This window comes from Benincasa hispida, chromosome 5 (genome assembly GCF_009727055.1).
Source record: "Benincasa hispida cultivar B227 chromosome 5, ASM972705v1, whole genome shotgun sequence".
Classification (NCBI taxonomy): Eukaryota; Viridiplantae; Streptophyta; class Magnoliopsida; order Cucurbitales; family Cucurbitaceae; genus Benincasa; species Benincasa hispida.
In genome coordinates, this window is record NC_052353.1 from 29,643,493 (window position 1) to 29,667,064 (window position 23,572).

Here is a 23,572-nt window from a genome sequence, read left to right on the forward strand (position 1 = left end):
ATCAATTTATTCAAAGTGCACACAAGAAAACCCCAACGCTCACAAGTACTCTTACATAAATACATACTTGCAATAGAAACAAAATGGTTCACAAAGTTGGTTCGTTGATGTACCATTACTTGCCAATAATTCTGGATGAATTAAATCACGCATCTTGATTTACTAATTTAATTTCCTCTCTAGTGTATTATAATTAGATTGCTCTCACAGCATTAAAAAAGATTCAGTCACAGGACGGCTTTCAACTTTTAGCAAAATGTTGTTGGTGAAACTACACAATGACCTATTGTGAAGAATAACATCACAAGACGGCTTAGTGACAGCACGTTCAATACTTGCTGTTTCGACACTTAGTGACTGCACGTTGTCGAAACATTATTGCATGGAAGTTCTTGAGCGACCTTGGAATGAAATAACTTGACCCTACTTTTAAAAAAAAATTTAAAAAATAAAATAAAATAAATATATGGATATGGCTTCTACTGTGATGTACTATTTTCGTTCGGAAAAATTTTCTTTCTTTGTATGAACTCTAATTAGCTTCCAAACAAAGACTCTAAACTAAATATGATGTCTATGGATTTTGAATTTCATCTTCAACAATTTTTTTCATTTACAAAGTTTCAATTTTGGTCAATTGAACAAGTATGTGGAGAGCCGGGTTAAATCCTAAACCCTAATACAATCCATTCTAAAGTTCCATGAAACTAGAATCAATAAATATCACAAACTTAGGTAACATGGTGCAAAAAATCAAAATAATAATTAAAAACAAAGTCAAACCCAACCCTACACTGTAATAAGATTCTCAGTAATCCATAATCCATATTCCCAACGGCAAAACCCACTGTAATCAGATTCCTAATAATTCTGATTATAGGATAAAGCATCTGGAAGATAATGGGATTTTTTTGTTTATAACGAACGCATTCTTTTTGGCTGTTTTCAGGTCAAGGAACAATGTTTGGATTAAATTAGAAGCAAGGCAAGTGTATTGTAAATTCAGCCACCAAAAAAAAAAAAATCTGCAGTGGAATCCCTAAAGAACAAACGGCTACAAAAATTAAATACAAATTAAAATGGAAAGTTTTGCTGACCAGAAATTGTTGAGAGCTTCATTCAGTAGTGTGTATCTGTAAATACATAGTTAGAATGGTAAGTTCTGCTGATCAGAAATTGTCTGGAGCTTCATTCGATGGGGTGATACCGATCAGATACACACACACACCTTGGAGGAAGTTTTCTCAGTATAAATAACCAACGCTGATGGAACAAACTCTACCAACTGCAGAAGTATGCACGTCGAAAGATGTATTCTTTTGGTTTCCGGCTGATAGAACTACTTTTGATGAAATTAGAAGGGATCATACTAGTAAACAGAACTCTCTAATCAAAGTCCTAATCTATTGTTGAGAGCTTCATTCAATGGGGTGATACCGATCAGATACACGCCTCGGAGGAAGTTTTCTCAGTATAAACAGAACCAATGCCGAAGGCACAACCTCTACCAACTGCAGTAACATGTGCATCAGATGTATCAGAATTCTATACAACCATAAGTAAATAAATTAGAAAAAGATGAGAAAAAGTTTGTTCAACTTCAATGGATAGGTTAATAAGACCAGAGACGCAAATAACTACTTTCAAGATAAGAAAATCCAATAAAGAACACAACCCCGCAAAACTACTCTAGTTGCTACAATTCGCCATCAGTTTTGGGTCTCGTGGGCCTTAATTATCACGTTGACTCAGTTTGGTTGGTTTGAGACTCTCATTTGAAGACTATTTTCAAGCCCAAATTGAAGCACAAGAGAAGACGAGGGAAAATTTAGTGCATTGTCGTACCATCGCAACAGGCCACCACAAAGCCCAATGTCTAGGCACCACCCTAGCACTGTGGCACCTACTTGAGGCGTGATTTTCTCTCTTTTTCTGGAGGAATCAGGAGTCAAAATCCTAGTATTCTGTAACTCCTTGTTATGGAAATAATAAGATTAGTAGTAGAATATTAGTATGGAAATTGGGAGGAACAGGTAAGTAATTAGATAGCAAAGTTAGATAGGGCTTTTAGTTATAAATAGAGGATGTGGAAAGGAAAAGAGGGAAGTATTTTGTGGGATTTCCTAATACGGGAATTTGGGAGAGTCTAGCCTTTTCGAAAGGCTAAGAATTTCTTGTTATTTTCTATGATATTATAGCATATTTCAATATATTTCCATATTTGATTGTTCTTTGAGTTTATTCTGTGTTCCTAAGTACTTTCTTGTTAGGAGGTATCCTAACATGTTCCTCCCACCTTGGTACATATGCTGATCACGTAGAAGGGGAAAAAAAAAAGGCACGCCACATCAAAGAGAGCGCTGACGAAAATTGAAGAAAATCAAAGAGGAATCCAAGGAAGGCAAAATCGAAAGTCATTGAACGCAACTTCTTATTTGGGAGATGATACGAGTGCAGAAAAACCTCCAAAGGGTTTCCACCCACCCAGCAATGATGCCAAAAATAAACTTTCAAGCTTCTCCCAAGGAGCACTTAACAATAGACACAGAAGAAAGGAAAACCAGAGGCAATAGGTTTCCAGAGGTTCTTACTAGGTCTAGGGCTCTTAGAACTAGAGCCCTACCACTTGCAACCCACTCAAAAGGTGCAGGTCATCCCTGTTCAAAATAACTTTTTTCCACAAAGCATCCAACTCTGGGAAGAACTACCACAACCACTTAGTTCAAAGAAATTTGTTACATGATCAGAGGTCCCAATCTTCCTCGCTAGCCGATCTACTGATGAAGATTTTGATAGATTCTGAATTAAACAGATATGGGGACCCATTATTTTTTTTGTCCGAGTTAAAATCTATTGATTCCTTTTTTTTATCAAAATTCGACTTTTGGGTCTCTTTCTTGGGCGGGACATCAAGTACACGTATCTTTACCGATTAACCAATTTCTAAATGCAGGAGTAGATCCTAAAGAGATTCCACCTATGTTGTAACTGCTTCTGAAAAGTTCTCTCGTGGATTTTCCTCCCTATGTAAATGATGTCAGCTAAACCATTTTAATATCGTGAACATTTCTTTATGAAGTGAAAAAAAAAATTTAACTAATAGCCCTATCAATTCCAACGAGTAGAATCATTCTCGAACCTCCATAGTTGTTTTACTCAAAATTCTAACTAAAATGAAAATAATCTATGCATTGTAGAGAAAAGATTAGAATATAAATTAGGGATTTAAAAACTTGCCATGTAGTATATTAGGTTGAGAATGGGATGATCTAGGACGTCAAGGTCTGCATCCTTGTCAAATGCAGATAGGGCAAGCTACAAGATGAACAAATGCATATATATTTATGTATGTATTAATCGCTTAAAGAATGCATATATACATATGTATGCCTCAAAAAAAATTGTTGGACCAAAATTACTGTAACCAGAAGGAAACTCACCACAAAACATCGTATAAAGAAGCAGCTAAAACATATTGTTGTCACACACCCAACCTGCAAAGATAAAGAAACAGCTAAAATAAGTTTTTTTTCTTTTTTCTTTTTATTCATATCCTCGAGTATTTGAGCGAACTTCATTCTCATGAACCCTATCATATTTGGTTGTCAAGGTAATTCATAAATATTAAATAATATTAAATTCTAGGAAGGTGATCACCATGACCTGAACTCGTTCCCTCTAATCCCTTTATTATTTAAATGACCCCCCCCCCCCCCGTTAACCACTAGCCCAAACCATGGTGGTTACGCAAAAGTTAGAAATCAGCACGAGCCTCATCAAAACTTAATCTTTAAAAGAATTAATTCATCATTGATCCTTGAAATATACACCATCTGTCAGTTATGTCCTCGATGTTTTACATGCTTAATCTCATTTCACCAATCAAATCCTGATTGGAATTAAATAATGGAACAGCACCATAGCATCTGAAATAATCAGGGTATTCTTTAATTGAATACTATATGAACTATGAAATACAAAGATGTCATCACGACACCCTTCTAATATTCAATTTGAATGGCATTATTGAGCAGCATAAATTTATAGAACTTATTGCTTTCTTAAAATCAATTGCTTTAAACGTTTCTAATCCTACGATATATTTATGTTTTCCAAATGCAGTTTATAAAAACACATTAAGGAACCCACCTCATACAACTTTTTTTGGCGTCCTCTAGATTCAATAGGGAACTGCCTCAGCATGACAAATAGCCTGTTAAAAGAGTAATTGTTAAAGAGTGGAACATAATTCACCACAGCTTGAATTCATAAACAAACTAACAAACAAACAAACGAAAAACCACAGTTCCTGAATTCATATTTATTACCTCCCACCATATATCAGGAAACCCAGTGCAGCAGAAAATGAAACCACTGGAAATAATAAAGAAAAAAATTACAATTAACATATGCCTTCATAAACTAGAATGCGAAAGCCACAAGGTTCCAGTCGAAATGGGCATCAATTATAAATCCCATTTCTTCTCATTTGATATATTAAGAGAAAAAGAATGCAAGTTTTGAGCTGCAACCTGAAAAGAAGAGCTTAGCAGCTATAACTGAACCCGGAGAATGGTCTAACATCACAATTATCCAAATGCAGATCTGAAACACGATGACAAATAAAATAATTGAAATAGAGCTGAATGTAAACAGATCAGTCAAATTAAGCTCATTTTGGGTTTCATATAGCACTAACAACTTTTAGCTGACATCTCTTATTTTACCTGTATAACATACATAACTCCATTGATGATACAGTAAGTAGGCTTAAGTTTGTCAATAGGAAGACTTCGGGCCTGAAAGAAAAATAATCACCAATATGGATTACCAACAATGAATCTTGCATAGAATTGATATAATATGTAATATAACTTCGTTTGGATTAAATAATAATAATAATAATAACAAATTACCTGATGGTATATCTCTGCCCAAAATAGAACAAGCAGTGTGTACGTCGAAAAGAATAGAAGTCCAGGAATCTCCATAACCACCATTTCAACAACCTTTACCAGCATGAAAGTTTCAAGCCGTACAGTCCAGAGAAAATAATCGCAGTTACATAATGAGAAAATGAACGTGGGTCTCTCTGAGTATCTAGATTATCAATTTTAAGTCTACATAATGACTTGCTTTTTGATACGGGAATAAGATGCCTTGTTGACTGTGGATTATGATGGTTAACAAAATTACATAATGCAACAAATCATCATCTAATAATGCTATGGTTCCCACTATCAGATAAGGAAAGAAATCCATGGATTTTTATGATAAACACTCCAACAGCAACCACAAGACTGTTGTTTCTTTATGTTCATTTATTAATTTCACTTTCAGAAACTCTTCTGGATGTTCCATATTCGGAAACAAAGAAATTTGAATGAGGTATTACCACAAATAAAAATACAAACATAAAAAAATATTAATAAATAAATAATCTAGTTGTGCATGAATAACGGTCATTTGCTTTTCATTCTTTTCTCCCTTTTCTTCTATTCAAGTAATCTTTGTATGTTGAATGAAAGCTTTGCTGAATGAAGAATAATTTGAATATTCAGGAAATGTTCTAGAATGTAGCCCTATAACAAAGGGAAGGTGCTTATAATAAGATCAAACAAAAGTTTTAGTTTATCTTTTTCCTATTTCAACTCTTAAACAATCTCAAGAGAATATCAAAATGAGGCCTAGAGACACTCAATCATCAAGTGATAACCATTGCTTGAATAGGGGATTAAAAGTTTAAGACAATCATAGTTGGGATAGTGACAATTACCAGAAGAAACCTACCTTCGGTCTTATGAGGAAGACACTCTTATAAAGCCCAAAGAGAATAGCCCTCACTGTCAAAATGAAAATAAGGGTAGATTAGCTCATAAAAAAATAAACTTAAACTTAAATGAAAATTAACAACTATACAATCTTACATCCATTTACAATGAAATTCATCAAATGGAACCCCTTTTGTGTAGTCCACTCGAACTCTGGTACTCTTATTTGAATCCGAATAAGTTGAACCTGGAAACTTGAGCAATTACTATAAGTATTAGGTGTTAATTATGAAGACAAAATGCTGTGTTCTTTTTCCCAAGACAGCTACTTAATTCAAGTTAAGCAACTTCTTCCCTTTTTTTTTTTAAAGAGAAGCCAACAAAAGAATACAAAAGGACATAACTTCACCAAAAGGAGCTACCAAAAAACTAACTAGCTATCTCAGAAAAAAGAAAAAGAAGTTCCGATCCAAGAGAACCATGTCTACAGCATTTTGAGAAATACACATTTTTAGCCCTTAAGTTTTGAGTCTAGTTTCTATTTTGTTACACATTTAGTGCTTAAATTTTGAGTTTAGTTTCAAATTAATCCCTAGGCTTTAAAATGTTACAATTTTATGTTTCAAATTTGAGTTTTGTTTCAATTTGGTCCCTAGGTTCCAAGATTTAAACTTTTAACCTCAACCTTGATTTTTCACTAAATACTCATTTTCTGTATTTAATTTTAATGTATGTTAATTAATTAAATTTCACTATTTTCATCACTTCACTATTGAAATTGAATTTACAATCTTACTTCTTAATTATCTTAAATTAATTAATAAACATTGACATCAACAATGGAGAGGGTGTATTTAATGAAAAATCGAGGTTGAAAATGTAAAAACTTGAAAGCTAGGGACCAAATTGAAACATAACTCAAGGGTAAAATTATAACATTTTGAAACTTAGGGACTAAATTGAAATCAAACTCAAAATTCAATGACTAAATGTGTAACATTTTGAGACCTAAAGGCCAAAGGGAAACTAGACCCAAAATCTAGGGACAAAAAAGGTGCTTTTCCCAAGAATTTTATGAAATTCCTTTGATGGCGATGCTCAAAGGGAAGTATTTAATCTAATACAAGACTGGACATATTCCGAAGACCTCTCACAGTCAACACTCTTGAAAATTCTTCTTTCTATCCAATCAAATCTTCCATAAGATCAAGGGGAAGAAAAAGCAGAGAACCAAAGAATAAAACCCTGATAACAAAATGGAGGGAGGCAAAGCACCTCCTCCATCCTAAAGCAACAACTTCTCTTCCACGTGTCTGCACCTACAACAATGTGCACATACAAAGTACACCTAATGCAACCTTTTGCAAGGTGTCCAAGGGCTGTGCAGTGACTAGCACATTGAGTGTTCCGTCTTGTTTCCTAACCAACGTGTAATAGCTATATTGAGTTTCCATAAACACTCGAAAAGCACTCTCCACTACAATTCAATGGAACTTTATTCTTAAGATTACAAATAAAATTTTGACATTAATTGATCACTCCGAATTACCAAATAATTAAATCCCAACTCGTATGAGTGTGAAACACAAATAATATCTTAAAATTAACCTCAGAAAATCAGTTCTTCTAACCATTGTTATAACCTCACACATACAGTATAAGCACACAGCACACCCACAGGTCTATTTTAATATAATAATAAATATGAAAGAGGCATCTTAATTCTGGGATTGTATCCATTAGGTAAGACGGCATGTTAAATTCCAACAAAGATATTAACACAGCAAAAGAAAAGCTTCAAATAACTAATGAAATTCACAAGATACGGAACAAAAAGACAGTAAAGAACAGAGAAAAGTGGAGTACTAAGGCAATGAGGGAGATGAGGCCATAAGAGGCGGACAAGGTGTAGTAAATCCCTCTCTGCCAATCTTGGGATTCATCAATTTCATTCCACCATTGGAGTCCCCCGACCGTAGAGGTGATTGTCGCTAAAGCCCTCGCCATTAGAGCTTGAAAATGGAGAAAGAAGAAAATCGCAGAAAGAGAAAGGGTTCTTCTTCTTATGCTTCGTTAATGCCGCGCGAAAGGGAAAGAAGAAGGCTTCTTCGCCATTAATGCGGGGCGCGGCTACGAGAGAGCGTAATTTGGTCTATGAGAGAGGAAATCTTGGACACGTGGACGGTTCTTAACTTGACTTGTGCAAAAATGAATGACACGTATGATAATATGACGCGGATTAAAATATGATAATTATCAATATCTCAGCATTTCCTTTTCTTTTTTTGGTTCAGAAAATCTATATATCAGGATTTTGATTTTACGGATAATTATGATTAGTTATGAAAATTAAGTGTAGGTTTGGATTGAGAAAACAAATTATTTAGATGAATTAGATAGTTTATATCCCTAAGATATATAATTCAACTTATCTACTTTGACAATTAAAGCAAGACGAAATATAGGGTTAATGTTAAAGCAAGAATTCATAGAAAAAGGTATGAATTGGTTATTAGAGCGTCCATCTATTCAAAAATATAAATCTAATTAAACAAAAAATTCAAAGATGCAAGAAATCACAAATGTATTAACCGTTGAAAAAGTTTAGTTCTCACAAGTTTACATCGGATTTCCTAAACCTAAACTAAAAACTAACTTCGATGAAACATCCAAACGAGGAAGACGAGATTGAGCAACACCCAATGTAAGATTATAATCTAAAATTAATGCTAAAACTATGAAAATGGGAGAAGAAGAAGAATATTAGGTTGTGGTTGCTCTGGTTCTCTCCATCTCCTCCATGATGAAACCCTAAAAATGAAAGAGGCTATATATAAAAGATGTGGTAGCATTGCATCTCCGAGGCTTTTCTTCCACAACACTACCACCCACGTGCATGCTTGGAGATACGATGGCACTACGGCACCATGGAGATTGTTGCAATACTATGTTGCTACGTAGGGTTTTGCCTTGCACACAACAAGCACGTCCCTCTATTCATGATGGGATAGCGTTACGGCATCACAAGGCAACACCGCATCGTCTGCCTGTGCATTGCTCTATGCCTTCAATGTTGTGAGACAGTGCAGCGCTATCTCCATGGGGGCAGTTTCGTTATTTTTCCCTCTTTTGCTGCAAGTTGCTCCATTTTGACCTGTTTTACACCCAAACATCTCAAAAGTCTCATTTGCTCGATTTCTTGTTTAAGAACACGTTTAAACATTAAATTCATAAGAGCTAACCTGATTAGGCCAAAAAAGATTTCCCATTTTGATAGCTATCACTAAAAAAATTTGTGAGTTTGATCCTTTGAGGACAATAATCGGTCTCTCAAAGTCGTTTAACTATACTATAACTTGACGTGTGTACTTGCGCTCATCAGTTATCTGGTCACTTTGATGCTAACCGGGCTAGTGATCCTACTAATTAACATTCCACCACGTGTTACTGTTTCTACTTAGGTGATTCCTTCATTTCTAGGTGGAGTATGCACTTGCTGACTCTACTTTTGAGTTACTATGATTTCGTTGGCTTCTTATTGATATAGGTGTTACTGAACAGATATTTCACCGTGACAATCGTAGTCTCATCTAGATTGATCACATATGATATATTCCATAAACTAGGGTTGGCAACAGGGTCGAGGTGGGTCAGGAGGGACTCCCCGTCCCCATCCCGCCCCCGTCCCCGCAAATTGAAGGCGAGGACGAGGATTCCTCTCAGAGAAATGGGTCCCCAGGGACCCATTCCCAACCTTTTTTTAATATATATATATATAATAATAATAAAATAAAAAAATTAATTAGGACGGGGACGGGGCGGGGATGCCCTCCCTGTCCCCGACCTGGGACCCGGTTTGACCCCTATCCCCGGTCAAATAGGGGATTCTCTATGCCCAATCGAGGTGGGGACCCGCAGGAATTTTTGCCAACCCTACCATGAACGCACCAAACACATTGAAAAGCTTTGTTATTTTGTTCTTCATCATCTCCTAAGCAACACTCTCCTCTTATGATCTATCTCCATCACAGAACAACCAATTGATATCTTCACCAAAGTTTTGTCATCCAGTCACTTCACTCAAATTAGTTCACAAACTCAAGTTGGTGTCACACTACTATCTTTAGTTTGAGGGAGGTTATTAACGTAAATTATGTAATTAGATTCAATTAAGCCTTAAATTATTCTAGCATTTCTTTTATGTTCTTTGGTTTGTATATAGACTCGGGGATTTATTTCAACGTAAATTATAACATTTGATTCAATAATATACTCAAATTAACAGGAGAAAAGGTATGTTTATAAGGGATTTGTCATTGGTCGTTGAATCTCTAATTGCAATGACTCTAAGTCAAATCAATGAATGAATACGTGTATAAGCTCTAGATCTTGAATTTCTCTAAATGGAATGATTTGTATGTATAGCATTTTTAAGGTTAAATGTGAGTTTAACTCTTGGTGAAAATGGAGTTAAAATAAATTAAGGAGTAACTAAAATCAAGTTTGGTAAATTAAAAAGGAACATGAAAGTTTGGAAGAGAAAAGATAAGTATTAAGTTATTAATTTAATAATATATTAAAAAAAATAGAAAGAAAAAGAGATAAAAAGAAGGAAAAGGAAGTCGGTGGTAAGGGTGAGCACGGACACCCGAAAAACCGATCTGAACTATTGAAGTCGACTGAACCGAACGTTAGAAGTCGACTTTTTCAATTAGACGGTTGGGCTTGATTTTTTCAAAACACTGGAAAAAACCAACCAACACTGATCAAAGATGGCTCCGAACCTAAACGTTGTCGCCTGATTTTTTATATATAGTTTACTTATATATAGCCTCACCCCTCAGCCCAACCCACTACCCAGTCACTACCCATGAGCCCACAGGGCACAACCCACTAATCTCTCAGTCTAGCCCTCACTCTCAGCCCTCAGCCTGCCTCACATCACACGTCTCACAATTCATGTCTCACAAACAGGGAAAAGGAAAATGAAACACTCAGATTCTTTATTCTTCAAACTCACGGCACAGGCACGCGGCACGCGGCACTCGACAGTGCAGACAGACGAACAACCACATTACAAGTTTACAACGAACATCAAAACATTGAAGCTTTTTTCATCTTCCAAACTTGAAGCTTGATTTTTCATCTTTCAAACTACCCAATAAGTTTTTTCATCTTCCAAACTTGAAGCTTCATTATTTTCCAGTTTTGGTTTGCTGTGAAGTGAAAGTTTATATTATGATATATTTATAGGATAAATATAGAAGAGGAAAAAGAAAAGTTATAAATACGACGGAGAAGATAGATAAGGCTGCCATTAACGTTGATGAACATGAAGAAGAAGTCATTGAGAAGCCAACAAAAATGCACAAGAATGTGAAAAAAAATCCATAGTTTGGGAAGATTTTGAGCGATTGAAAGGTGATCCTAATGACTGTTATGCTAGTTGTAAATATTGTGGAGCTACTTATGCGTGTCATTTAAAGCGTAATGGTATCGGGACGATGAAAAATCACTTGGATAATTGTAAAAATTACCCTTACCAAAGAAAGAGAGATCCAACTCAAAAGACTTTAGCTTTCAAACCAAAAGAAGAAGGGGTTGGGGATGGTCCTTGACAACTTGTATGCGAGGAGTTTAATTTATAAAGTTGTCGTGAAGCTTTGGCTAAAATGTTAATTCTAGAGGAATTTCCTTTCAAGTTTGTTGAAAGTAAGGGTTTTAAGAATTTTGTTAGTACATTAACATGTTCCCAAGTTTCTAAGTTTGTTGTTCCATCACGATTTCCATGGCTAGGGATATTCTAAGATGTATGTTAATGAAAAACAAAAATTGAAGAACATGTTTGCTAAAATGAAATATAAAGTTTGCCTCACTACTGATTGTTGGACTTTAGGACAGAACGTAAACTATATGATATTGACTACACATTTTGTTCATTGTGACTGGAAATTACATAAAAGAATTCTTAACTTCAGTGTTATTGACAACCATAGAGGGGACACCATTGGGAGGAATATTGAAAAGATTTTGAAAGATTGGGGCATTGAGAAGGTCATGATTTTAACTGTTGATAATGCCAGTTCAAATGATACTACTATTCCTTATATGATTAGGAGATTCAGTAAGGGGTTGATATGTAATGGTGAATATTTGCATGTTAGATGTTATGCACACAAATTAAATCTTATTGTATGTGATGCTTTGAGGGAACATAATAAAAGCATTAGTAGAATTCGAAATGTTGTTAGGTATCTAAGATCTTCTCCTTCACATATGATGAAGTTTAAAAAGTGTGTTGAAAAAGAAAGGATATCTTGCAATAATGTTGTGTGTCTTGATATTCCCACTAAATGGAACTCCACGCATTTGATGCTTGAGGTAACTACAAATTTTGCAAGAGTTTTCAATAGGTTAGAGGATGATAATTCTTATAGAAATGATTCACCGCCCACTAAGAATTATTGGGCAAATGCTAGGCTTAGATTCTTGAAAGTTTTTTATAATGTCACATTGAAACTTTCAGGAACTTTGTTTACAACTTCAAATTTGGCTTTCCATGAGACATGTAGAATTCAAAAATGCATACAATTGAATGCTAGTAGTGTAATTAAAATGATTTATACTATGGTTAATAATATGAAAGCTAAATCTGACAAGTATTAGGGGAATGATGAGAAGAAGAAAAAATTGCTCTTGTGTATTGTTATGGTGCTCGATCCTCATTATAAGATGAAGTGCTTAACATATTATTAGAATGACCTTTACAGGCCATAGATTGCTAAGACAAAGACTAGGAATGTGGAGAATGTTTTGAGACGTATTTTTCATGAGTACAACAATGGACTTGGTAGTGGTAGCTATTATAGTTGTAGTGCTTGTTTGGATTGGTGTCCTAAATCTCTATTGTAATCTCGTAGTTTGTAAATATTGTATAAACAAATTTTTATTGATAAAATAATTGTTATTTTATGAGCATACACTCAATCCAATAAACTAATATCCTAGGTTTTTATGTAATTTAAACATGTATGTAGAAACATACAAGTGGATCATGTTTAAATGATAACTTAAACGGTCTGTAGTAGATGAATAAGGCTAGGTACCTTATCCTGGTAACACTACGGATACAAACCACTTTGTAGATGTTACAAGTGTTATAAAGTGCTACAAATGATATGATCCTGATAATTCATGTGGAGACATGTGAGCGGGAATATCCTATACAAAGAGTTTGTATAAGACCAGACCACGAAATAACTAGTCTTATTATATAACGTCGTTAATGATAGAGACTTACATTTCACCAGGATGACCATAGGTGACATGACCTGAATCCTGAGTGAGTTGTGAACTCCTGCCTATGAAAGCGGTCTTTTGATTTGTATGGGTGAGAGTGGCCAGATTGTCAACTTAATATGCCTACCATTTTGGGGATTTGTCTGATTGAGAAGTTGGGAACACAACTACACAAGGCAGAACTCATCCCTTCTCTAATGTTGGGGTAAGTAGATAAATTACTCCCCTAAGGGCTGATTCTGGAGCTTGAACATTGTGGCCACACCCTCTCTTGGCCCAAGAGGGACTTAGTCATAGTTGGACCATGACTTGTTGTTCATTAGAGGAATCAATGGTACTTAAGGAGTTAGATGTAACTACAAAGGCAAACCAGTAATTTTTGGAAACAATTATGGATGTGGATGTGGAAGATCAAATGGAAGTGGGAGTGGATCAGAATTATGGCTACACAAATGTGTTTTGAACCACTAAGACCACAACTTTTGATTGGGAGTCAGAGATTGATGTATACTTGTTGGATTCTCTTGAAAATAGTAATGATGATAGCACTTTTGACATACTTCATTGGTGAAGCAAAATGAGCATCGGTTTGTGATTCTTAATCATATTAGTAGAGATATTTTGACGATTCTAGTATCTACCGTAGCATCTGAGTCTGCTTTTAGTACAAGAGCACGAGTGATTAATTCAAATCGTTGTTCATTGGCTCCAAGAATGGTGGAGGCCCTTGTATGCACTCAGAATTGGTTAAATTCAGACTCAATCAATCTTGAACTTCAGAATCAAGAGTTTGAAGAATATATAAAGTTTGAAGAAGGTATGAGTTTTTTTTTTCCATCTTAATTGTAATTTTTAAATTCTAATTTCATAAGATTACGGTTTGTCATGGATGGAGAAAAAGACGTCGACAAGATGGAAGATTTTAAATAATTATGTTGGATTCGATTACCTTTTGTATTGAAATTTTGGAGTTCGGACGATCGTTTACATTTAAAGTTTCAAGAAGGTACTCATTTAATTTTCAATTCTTCGTTCTTAATTATGAATTTTTAATTTTAATTCTTCTTTTTAAATTTCCAAGTTGTCATGTCATGGATCACGGATTGGGAAATATCAACAAGATTGTATAAGTTTTGAATTTTAGAATTTTGTAGAAGTCTTGGATTTTACATTTTAGGACTTTGGATTGTTGTTGGATTTTATAATTGAATTTTAGAATTTTGTAGATGTTTTGGATTTTAGGACTTTGGAATTTATAAATATTTTGTTGAAATTTTAGATTTTAGAATTTTGTAGAAGCTTTGGATTTTAGGACTTTGGAATTAATACTTTGTTGGAATTTTGGATTTTAGAATTGAATTTTAGAATTTTGTAGAATTTATTATCCTATAAGCTATATACTAGGGAAAAAATGTCACAAGTCCAACGGGCCCAATAAGCCCAACAACATAGGTACCATAATAATAATAATAATAATAATAATAACAACTAAAATTTTAAAAAGCGGTCGATTACGCTGAACCGACCGAACTAGTTTACTAGTTCGGACGATCAGTTTACTTTAGTATTCAGAGAAATTGATTTTTTCGTAGATTAAACCAATTTGGTCGATTTCGGCTTCAGTTTTCCATGAAAACAGATCCTGCCCGGCCGATGCTCACCCCTAGTCGGTGGAAGAATTATAAAAAAAAAAAAACAAAACAAAAACAAAAAAAACAAAGGAGTCTCTCTTTTCCTGCCCGGCCGATGCTCACCCCTAGTCGGTGGAAGAATTATAAAAAAAAAAAAAAAACAAAACAAAACAAAAACAAAAAAAAAACAAAGGAGTCTCTCTTTTTTAGTCAATGCTACCATTTTCTCTCGAACAACTTCCATTTATTTTCAACTAAACCACTGAGGATCAAGTGGAGAAGAGATTCAAGGGCTTCAAGAGCTTTGGAGTTGTGGAATCTGAGGAAATTGAGGGGAAAATAGAAGTTGGTCTGGAATTCCGATGTTTCTGAACAAGCTATGGAATTTTGAGGATTCCGAGAATCCAAGTTGTAGAAAAGAAATCAGAAGCTGAAATTTGAGGTTAGTAAGTTAAGAGGTTTTCCAACATTTTTCATGAAGGATGTCTGTGCTAATTTTGGTTGGAAGTTGATGAATTTATAGGAAAACTGAAGTTACTCGAAAATTCAGCCAAAACAGACAGTGGAGTTTTGAAGCTGATTCCAAGTTATCCAAAGGTTTTCGAAGCTTCAAACTCTCAGGTATTAATATGTTTATTAAAATTTATGAAAGACGTTTGAAGTTATTTAGTTGAGAGTATGTGAATTCGAGCTGGAAAATTAAAAGTCGAAGCTAGAAAAAAAAAAAAAAAAACAGGGGAGACAGCTTTCACCTGTGTGCGTAATGCAGTGCTGCATAGCGCCACACATCACCTCTTTAAGACCCAATCTTGTTTTTTTTTTAGTTTCCATTGAGTCTAGTTGGGTAGTTGGAATTCCACAAGTTATGTTAGAGATCAACTAAGTATCTTGGAAGATATTTTAGCCTTGGAAAGCATGATTTAAGGTCTCGGGTTGAATTTATGAATTATTTGAACTCTTTTGGACTGAATGGAATAATTAGGAAATGACCTTAAGTTATATCTGAATTTTAGGCCAAACAGTGATTGGGGAAACTTATAAGCCTAAGGCCACGAATCAAAGACTATGAGTGATTTGTTTTCAAATATATTTATATATATATATATAGACTCTTTAAAAATTATGAATAAAACCTAAAGAATTTCATAAAATAAATTACTTTTACAAGAATTCAAATAACTAGAAATCTTTGATTGGGGTCCCCCTAAACGTAAAATTCAATTAAGAAACATAATTTAAAACTCTAAACATTTGACTGTTAACAACTGTAACATGATAAATATGAAAGACATGTGCGGAAGCTTCTGTCTAGTTCCAATGACATGGTTACGGATTCTCCTTGTCATTCGTCGGTATGTCCTTAAATCTCGTGGGGTTCTATAGTTTGTAATGTACCAACATCTTATTTATCTAATAAAATATGTGATATTTTATTTGACATTTAGTTGCATTAAACCCACAAACCAATAAACTAACGTCTAAGGTTATCTTGTAGCTTAAACATGTATGTAGAGATATACAGGTAGATCATGTTTAAGTGACAACCTAAATGGTCTGTAGTAGATGGATAAGGTTGGATACCTTATCCCGATGACACTACAAGTAGACTCGCTTTGTAGATGTTACAATTGTTGTAAAGTGCTACAAATGATCTAATCCTGATCATTCATGTGGAGACAGAGGAGACATGTGAGCGGTGCTATACAAAGGAGTTTGTATAAGACCGACCACGAAATGACTAATCTCATTATATAACGTCGTTTATAACAAAGACTTACATTTCACCAAGATGACCATGGGTAACATGACCTAAATCCCGAGTGAGTTGTGAACTCTTGCCTATCAAGGCAGTCCTTTGATTTGTATGAGCAAGAGTGGGCAAATCACTAACTCAACAAGTCTACCATTTTGGGGATTCGTCTGATTGGGGAGCTGGGAACACAGTTACACAATAAGGAATTCACTCATTCCCTAATATCGAGGTAAATAGATAAATTGATCCCTTAAGGGCTGATTCCGGGGCTTGAACAATGTGGTGTTACACTCTCTCCTAGCCCGAGAGGGGTTTGGGCATAGTTGGACTATGATTTATTGTTCATTAGAGGTATCAGTGGTACTTAAGAAGTTAGATATAACTACAGAGGTAAAACGGTAATTTTGGCCCAGTTATACTTACGAGCATTTTGTGAAAGGTCATTGTACTATTGACTGGTTATATCCAACGGATACAAAAATATATCTGTAGTATGAAGAGTGCAGCTATCAGTCTTTAGTGGAATGCTCGACAGTTAATGGATGATGAATAATTTAATTAAAGGAGTTTAATTAATTTTTTACATACCATTGGAGTTTCAAGCCACAGGTCCATAAGGTCCCCTATGCTCAACGGGAATTAATGAGAATCAATTTTTGGATTAATTTGAATTGTTCAAATTGATCGAGGGGATTAATTATATGTGATATAATTAATTTAATCTAATTATATATAATATAATTATTATAATGTATTTGATACATTATAATATAAAGTATATATGAGAGAAAATAAATATTTGAATATGATTCAAATATTAAATATGTGAATTGGATTCATATAATTAAATTTAATATAAATGGGATTTATATTAAATGTCGTTGGTGAGAGAATTTAAACTATAGGTTATATTGTATTAGATACAATATTAAACTATATGTTATATGTTATATTTAATATGACATATAGTTTAATATATATTATATGATAAAGTAGTTATCATATAAATATATATTAAAGTATTTATTAAAATTATTTTTATTTATTATTTTTATAGTTTGAAAAATAATTTTAGAACTTCCTCTCCCTTTTCTCTCTACTAGGTTAGTGAGAAGTTTGTTTATTACGAGGGGTTGTTTCATCTTCTTCTTCCTAAAGGAAAATTACAGAAGGATTCTGTAATTTTTTTCTCTCAAGCTTCCTTAATCTCTTGCTCATGTCTCTTTAAAAATCCCTCATCTAAAATAGTCAGTGTAACGACTCGACTCCCTAGGACTTAAACTAGTTCATTACTATAGACATGCTTGCATACAAATTAAATTGACATCTTTTCATAATTTAATTATCTTTATTAAAACTAAATAACTGAAATCCATTTAGCACGGTACCCTTAAACTCATAAAAAAAAACTAGAAAATTTTCAAAGAAAAAGAAAGAAAAGTTTTAAAAGCAAAACACTCGAAACTTCAAGTTCAAACATCAAGATTAAAATTCTAAAACATAAAATCTTCAACACATGAGCGAAAGCATATGACTAGTCTTAGTGACTCGATCACAGATTTCGCTTGTCATTCACTGGCGCGTACTTACCCTTACGTGAAAAATAAACATGAGAAATAATGAGTAAAAACACTCAATAAGTAACCCCACTATCGGGGTCAGGATAAGCATCTATGTCTTTTAGATGCCACTCTCTAGTAGGGTAAGCATAACCCTCTAGTTTCCATGGGTCGGCTAGTTGGTGAATAACTGAACCCACTATACCGTAGATTAGGTGTACCTACAAATCTCTGGTGAATCCCGAAGGAAACACAAACCTCTGGTGAATCTCGAAGAAATCACAAATCTCTGGTGAAATCCCTGTTGGTTTGTATGTTCTAAAAATTGTAGTTTGTAATGTTAAACATATTTTATTATCAATAAAGATGTTATTGACGTTTATTCAATAAAATTGTTGTTGAATATATGAATTGCACTTATAAAGACTAAATCCAATAAACTAAAAGATCCATGACTATTTCATGAATACTTGAACTTTATGTGGAGACATAAGAGTGGGTCAGGTTTGAGTAAATAGTCAAAATGATCTATAGTATATGAATAAGGTTGGGTGCCTTATTCTGATAACACTATTGGATGCGGCCAACTCTGTAGTTGTTACAATTTGTTGTAAAGTGCTACAAACGAAGTGATCTTGATTTGTTCATATATTGACATGAGGAATTGAGGCGTCCTATGCAATGAGTTTGTATAAGATCATACCAAGAATTAAGTCACTTTAACTTTATAACGTTTTTTACTATTTAACTGACTATTTCAAAGCGATGACCTTGATAACTTGACCTTAATCCTGAGCTAACTATGAACCCCTGTTTATTCGGGATTATCCTTAAACTTGCATAGGTGAGGGTTGGCTTAAAAGCGCTGGCTCAATAAGCCTCTCATTTCAGGGGTAAGACTAGGTAGATAGCTGGGGACATAGGGTGCAAGACGAAATTCACTCCTACCCGCTTTTAGAGATAATAAAGAGGTTGTTCCCTTAAATGCTGACTATAGGTCTTGAACAAGGGGCCCCACCCTCTCACTGGCCCAAGAGGGACTCAGTTTAGTGATTGGATCACAAACCAATTGTTCATTAGAGGATCAGTGAGACTTAAGAAGCAATATGTAATCTCGGGGATAAAACAACTTTTGACCTAGCCGTTATTATGAACAACCTGTGAAGGGTTAACTTACTAATCGTGGTTATATAAAGTGGACATAATATATCTACAGTGAGAAGAGTGCAACTATTGGTCTTTAATGGAATGACAGGATAGTTAACGAATGGTGGTTAATTAGGTTAAAGAGTTTAGTCGGTTAATCGCGGATCGTGAAGCCCATGATCTATAGGTCCCTTAGGTTCCCTTACTAGCTCATATCGAACTAAACCTTAGAACAGTGTGACGAACTAATTTGAAGTGTTCAAATTCGATTTTTGGAGCAAAGCGTTAAATATATACAATATATTTAACCTAATGCTTAATTGTGAATTAACATAAAGAGAGAGAAAATAAGAGATATTTAAATAAGATTTAAATATCAAGATTATGAATAGGAATTCATATAAATTGGGATAGTGTTGGATTTAATATTAAGTTAAATTAATTAAATTATTTAATATTAATTTAATTTTAAAATTGATTATTATAATTAATTTTGAAATTAAATAGAATTGGTCAAAATTGCATCAAAAGTCAAATTGTTGACTAAGTAAAAAATGTAATGGAAGTCAAATTGTTGAATTTTGATTTTTGAAAGTCAAAAAGTAAAATTTGTTGACATTGGACTTTGGGAGTCAAACTTTGACCAAGTTAGTGGAAAGATCCAATATTTATGAGTAGGAAATGCCAACTTTTACATGGCTAAGTGTGGTCTTCATTTGAAGACATTTGTCCTACCAAATCCCACTTTGAGTTAACGGATTTTTTAGTGTCAAATTCTAAGTTGCATGTTTGCATGTAATGGTCTTTAAAAGAGAGTGTTTATTGTTTTTGAAGAACTCTTGGCCATAGTGAGTTTTGATGAGATTATGTGATAGCCTCATCCTTTTTTTCTCTTAAAGCTTTAGCATTTGTCCTCTCTAAATTAGTCAAATTCCACCATCCCGTTCTAAGGCCAAAGAATAGTCGGGAAGACGCTCGTGGTGGTCTACGAACCGCTCGTGAGGAGATTTGAGCTGATTTGGAGAAGATTCAAAGACTACAAAGGTTGTATTCTTTTCCCCCTTTTAATTGTTTTATTGCATGCATGCTTATCTTTGTAATTAATCTAATTAGAGTACTTTATATTCATTTTTCTTTCGTTGCGGATGTATTCATTACATCAATCCTGAAGGAGATTACCACCTATGATGAATCCTGAAGTAAACACAAACCTCTGGTGAATCCCGAAGGAATCACAAACCTCTGGTGAAATCCCGAAAGAGATCACCACATCTGGTGGGTATCTAATTACAGGTAAGGGTAACTATCACTATCATAAACATGCCATGCATCATAAAACATAGTCCCACAAACATGCAAATACATATCATCATACTCATTGTTCATCTTAGCCAATCATATAAACAGAGAATAGTTTAGTTCATGCTAGCATTTATAACATGTTGCAAAACATAATCAGATTAACTAATTTGTCCTCATGCATTTTGATACAAACAACCTCAAAATTCTCAGGCTAAATCTTAAATTTTATCACCTAGCACATAGGCAGTTCCAGTAGTAATATTACTTACCTCAAATTTGGTCATGAATGAAAATCCAAGAAACTAATTTTCTTATAAGTTTTGAAAGACTTGGATCAATCCTATAACATAAATTTCAAGGTTAATTTAGCAACCAAGGCCTAAAATAGTGAATCCAAAATTTAAATTACTCCCTTTGGGTCTAAATCCAATCAACCAAAATTCCCAAATATCCCTAACTTTAACTTACCAAAAATGTGGTTTGGTCCAAAATTAATTGTAAAACTAAACTCTGCTGGCTAGCCTGAATTTAAGTTAAGTCCAATATTTAATAGCTAAACTTCCACAATTACTCTTAATCCAAAAGGCCCAAAGTGTTGAAATTCACCAAAACTTACCAAAGTTAAACCAAAATATTATTACCCAAGATGGGGCTTGAAATCCAAATCACTTGAAATCTTCCAAATCAACACAACGAAAAGCCACCTAATACCAAACCCGAATCTAAAGGGACCCAATTTTACACAAATTTTGAGATTCTGGCAAGAGCAAAACAACGCCATCGACAACATCAAGGAAAGGAGGTTGGACGGCGACAACCCGATGGTCGACGCAATGTTTGAAAGACTGACAACAGCTGGATCGACGAATAGAAGACACCAGAATAAGCGATCGAGGAAGGGTTGAGCATCGAGTATCCCATCGAGCATCGAGTTCTTCCCATCGAGTATTCAGTAGAGAACCATCAAAATTTCCATCGAGTTTTTCCATTGATGATTGAGTTTGCTCGAAATGTTCCGCTTTAAACTTTTCTTTTAGTTATCTGGACAGATGGCTTAATCTGGGCCCTTAATCTCCAATAGTAGGTGAGGTGGCTTAAGAAGATTTCATGCATAAGGGTTGGACGGTAGTATAAAAAGGAAAGAGAACTTCAAGAGCTCGTTTTAGACGATTCCTTCGAGCAAATCAGACGAACTTGGTACGTTGGAAAGCTCTATGAGTCTAGTTTTTTAAGCCGAGCCATTGGAAGTAAGTCTCACCAGAAGAAGACCGGAGAATGAAGGAAGTATCGTTGGGTTCCATTTTTAGGTGAATTTGGGCTATCGACAAAGAAATCAAGATCCAGGCCGAACAACATGAAATTTCAAGCTGAAAACTTAAGGTAATATTGTTATCACCTTTATGAGTAAGTTTGTAGAAGGAACTTTTCCAAGATAAGGTTTGGGGTTTGAGTTACATATTTTGGAAGCTAAACCTAGAAAGTGTTGAACAAGCAAGCAGCTTCGCAGTTTAGGGCCATTGAGGAAGATTTAAAGCTCCAAATCAAACCACAAAGATATTTATGCTGAAATTTTGAGGTAACATTGACAATTCTGAGCATGTTTGAAGAATAAATTTTCTTAAAATGAGTTCTGGTTTTCGAGTTATTGACATTAGAATCTGAATTTGGAATTTGTTGGGCGAACAGGCAACTACTTACTAAATGTGGGTTTGGCACCCCAAAAATCCTACTAAGTACTGGGTGTGGGTGTCAGAAAGAGGCGAGCAACTGAAGTTTAAGCCCTTTTAAATTTGACTAAGTACCCGATACCCTAAGGTAAGTTACAAAGAATTGAAAGCGAAAGGAATAAATGTGAGCTTAATTCTGAAAGCAAGTCTAAAAAGGGAAACCATGGCTAGTAACTAAAGTATTGTGATATGTTCACAGTGTGACATTAGTAGGAGAAGCTCATCAATCTTAAAGAGAGTTCCCAAAGACTGTGAGTGATTCTAATGTTTACAAATGTTTATGAATGATATAGCAAGTCATGCTTTAATGAAAGTTACTTATTGATAGCCAACCTCAAACGTTTGCCAAGCTATTCCTTTACTGATGTTTATGAATGCTTGGTAGATTAATAACTTATAGAATATGGATAGGTATGGTCCAGGCATGATGTTCATAAGTAATTAATGTCTAGTGCTTATGAAGTATGTTGCCCCAGACAAAGCCTGAATGGTTAGAGTCTGCTATTAGGGAAAGTTAAGTCTATAAGACAAAGCTAAGTCTATAAGACAAAGCTAAGCGTGATGTTTATGTGAAGGACTCCTAGTAAAGTATGTTTGGCTCAATACCTCGAAGTGGTAACCGAGCTTAGAGGCGGGTGATGATAGGATCCTAGCTACGTACACATAGGGCCAGTGGAACTGGGAAGGTGATGTACAGAAGAGCCACATCCCAGGAGATGAATTCAAGTTTCAACAAAACTTGTTAATGAAGAATGTTATGCGTTGAGTTGGTTCCGCATTAGCAAAAACTATGAAGAGTGATAAACTATGTGATTTCAATGATAATTTTGATAAGTTTATATGTTTTCAAGCAATTAAGTTACATGAGATTGCTTAGCATTTTCCTCAATTATGTACTTGTTTTAGCGCATGCCAAGGTTGTTGGGAATGGTGTCCTAAATCTCCTTTTAATCTCGTAGTTTGTAAACTCAGTAAACATATTGTTGTTAATAAAATAAGTGTTATTTTATAAGCATTTACTCAATCCAATAAACTAAGATCCGAGGTTATTTTATGTAAATTTAAACAAGTATGCAAAGACATACAGATGGATCTTGTTTAAATTAATAACCTAAATGATCCGTAGTAGATGGATAAGAAGGGATACCTTATCCTGGTGATACTACGAATACAACCTGCTTTGTAGATGATACAAGTGTTGTAAAGTGCTACAAATGATTTGATCCTGGTCATTTATGTGGAGACATACAGCGGGGGTATCCTATACAAAGAGTTTGTATAAGACCAGACCACAAAATCATTAGTCTCTTTATATAACACCGTTGATAATAGAGATTTGCATTTCACTAAGATGACCATAGGTGACATGGCCTGAATCCTGAGT

The 23,572-nt window shown here is 34.5% G+C and overlaps 1 protein-coding gene across 2 annotated transcripts; it reads right to left on the reverse strand.

The window, feature by feature from the left end:
• Nucleotides 1–891: 891 nt before the first annotated feature.
• Nucleotides 892–7,907, reverse strand: LOC120078644 (tobamovirus multiplication protein 1-like). Of its 2 annotated transcripts, none has more exons than XM_039032938.1 (11): nucleotides 7,638–7,907; nucleotides 5,928–6,018; nucleotides 5,791–5,843; nucleotides 4,917–5,009; nucleotides 4,728–4,799; nucleotides 4,533–4,605; nucleotides 4,329–4,374; nucleotides 4,150–4,213; nucleotides 3,441–3,494; nucleotides 3,238–3,315; nucleotides 892–1,511 (listed from the first exon to the last, which is right to left on the reverse strand). In XM_039032938.1, the coding sequence occupies exons 1-11, from the start codon at nucleotides 7,776–7,778 to the stop codon at nucleotides 1,419–1,421; spliced, it is 858 nt and encodes a 285-aa protein (XP_038888866.1). In that variant the 5' UTR covers nucleotides 7,779–7,907; the 3' UTR covers nucleotides 892–1,418. The 2 variants fall into 2 exon arrangements, with proteins under 2 accessions (XP_038888866.1, XP_038888867.1); XM_039032939.1 differs by having other exon boundaries at nucleotides 5,928–6,025; nucleotides 7,638–7,776.
• Between the last annotated feature and the right edge of the window lie 15,665 nt (nucleotides 7,908–23,572).

What these genes read in the sequence shown, in the direction of transcription:
- LOC120078644 (XM_039032938.1), bottom strand. Translation starts at nt 7,778, where the DNA reads ATGGCGAGGGCTTTAGCGACAATCACCTCTACGGTCGGGGGACTCCAA. An exon ending in GAATTTCATTGTAAATGGAT is followed by an intron (nt 5,844 to 5,927) that starts GTAAGATTGTAT and finishes TCATTTTGACAG; the next exon opens with TGAGGGCTATTCTCTTTGGG. An exon ending in TCTTTATACGATGTTTTGTG is followed by an intron (nt 3,316 to 3,440) that starts GTGAGTTTCCTT and finishes TTCATCTTGTAG; the next exon opens with CTTGCCCTATCTGCATTTGA.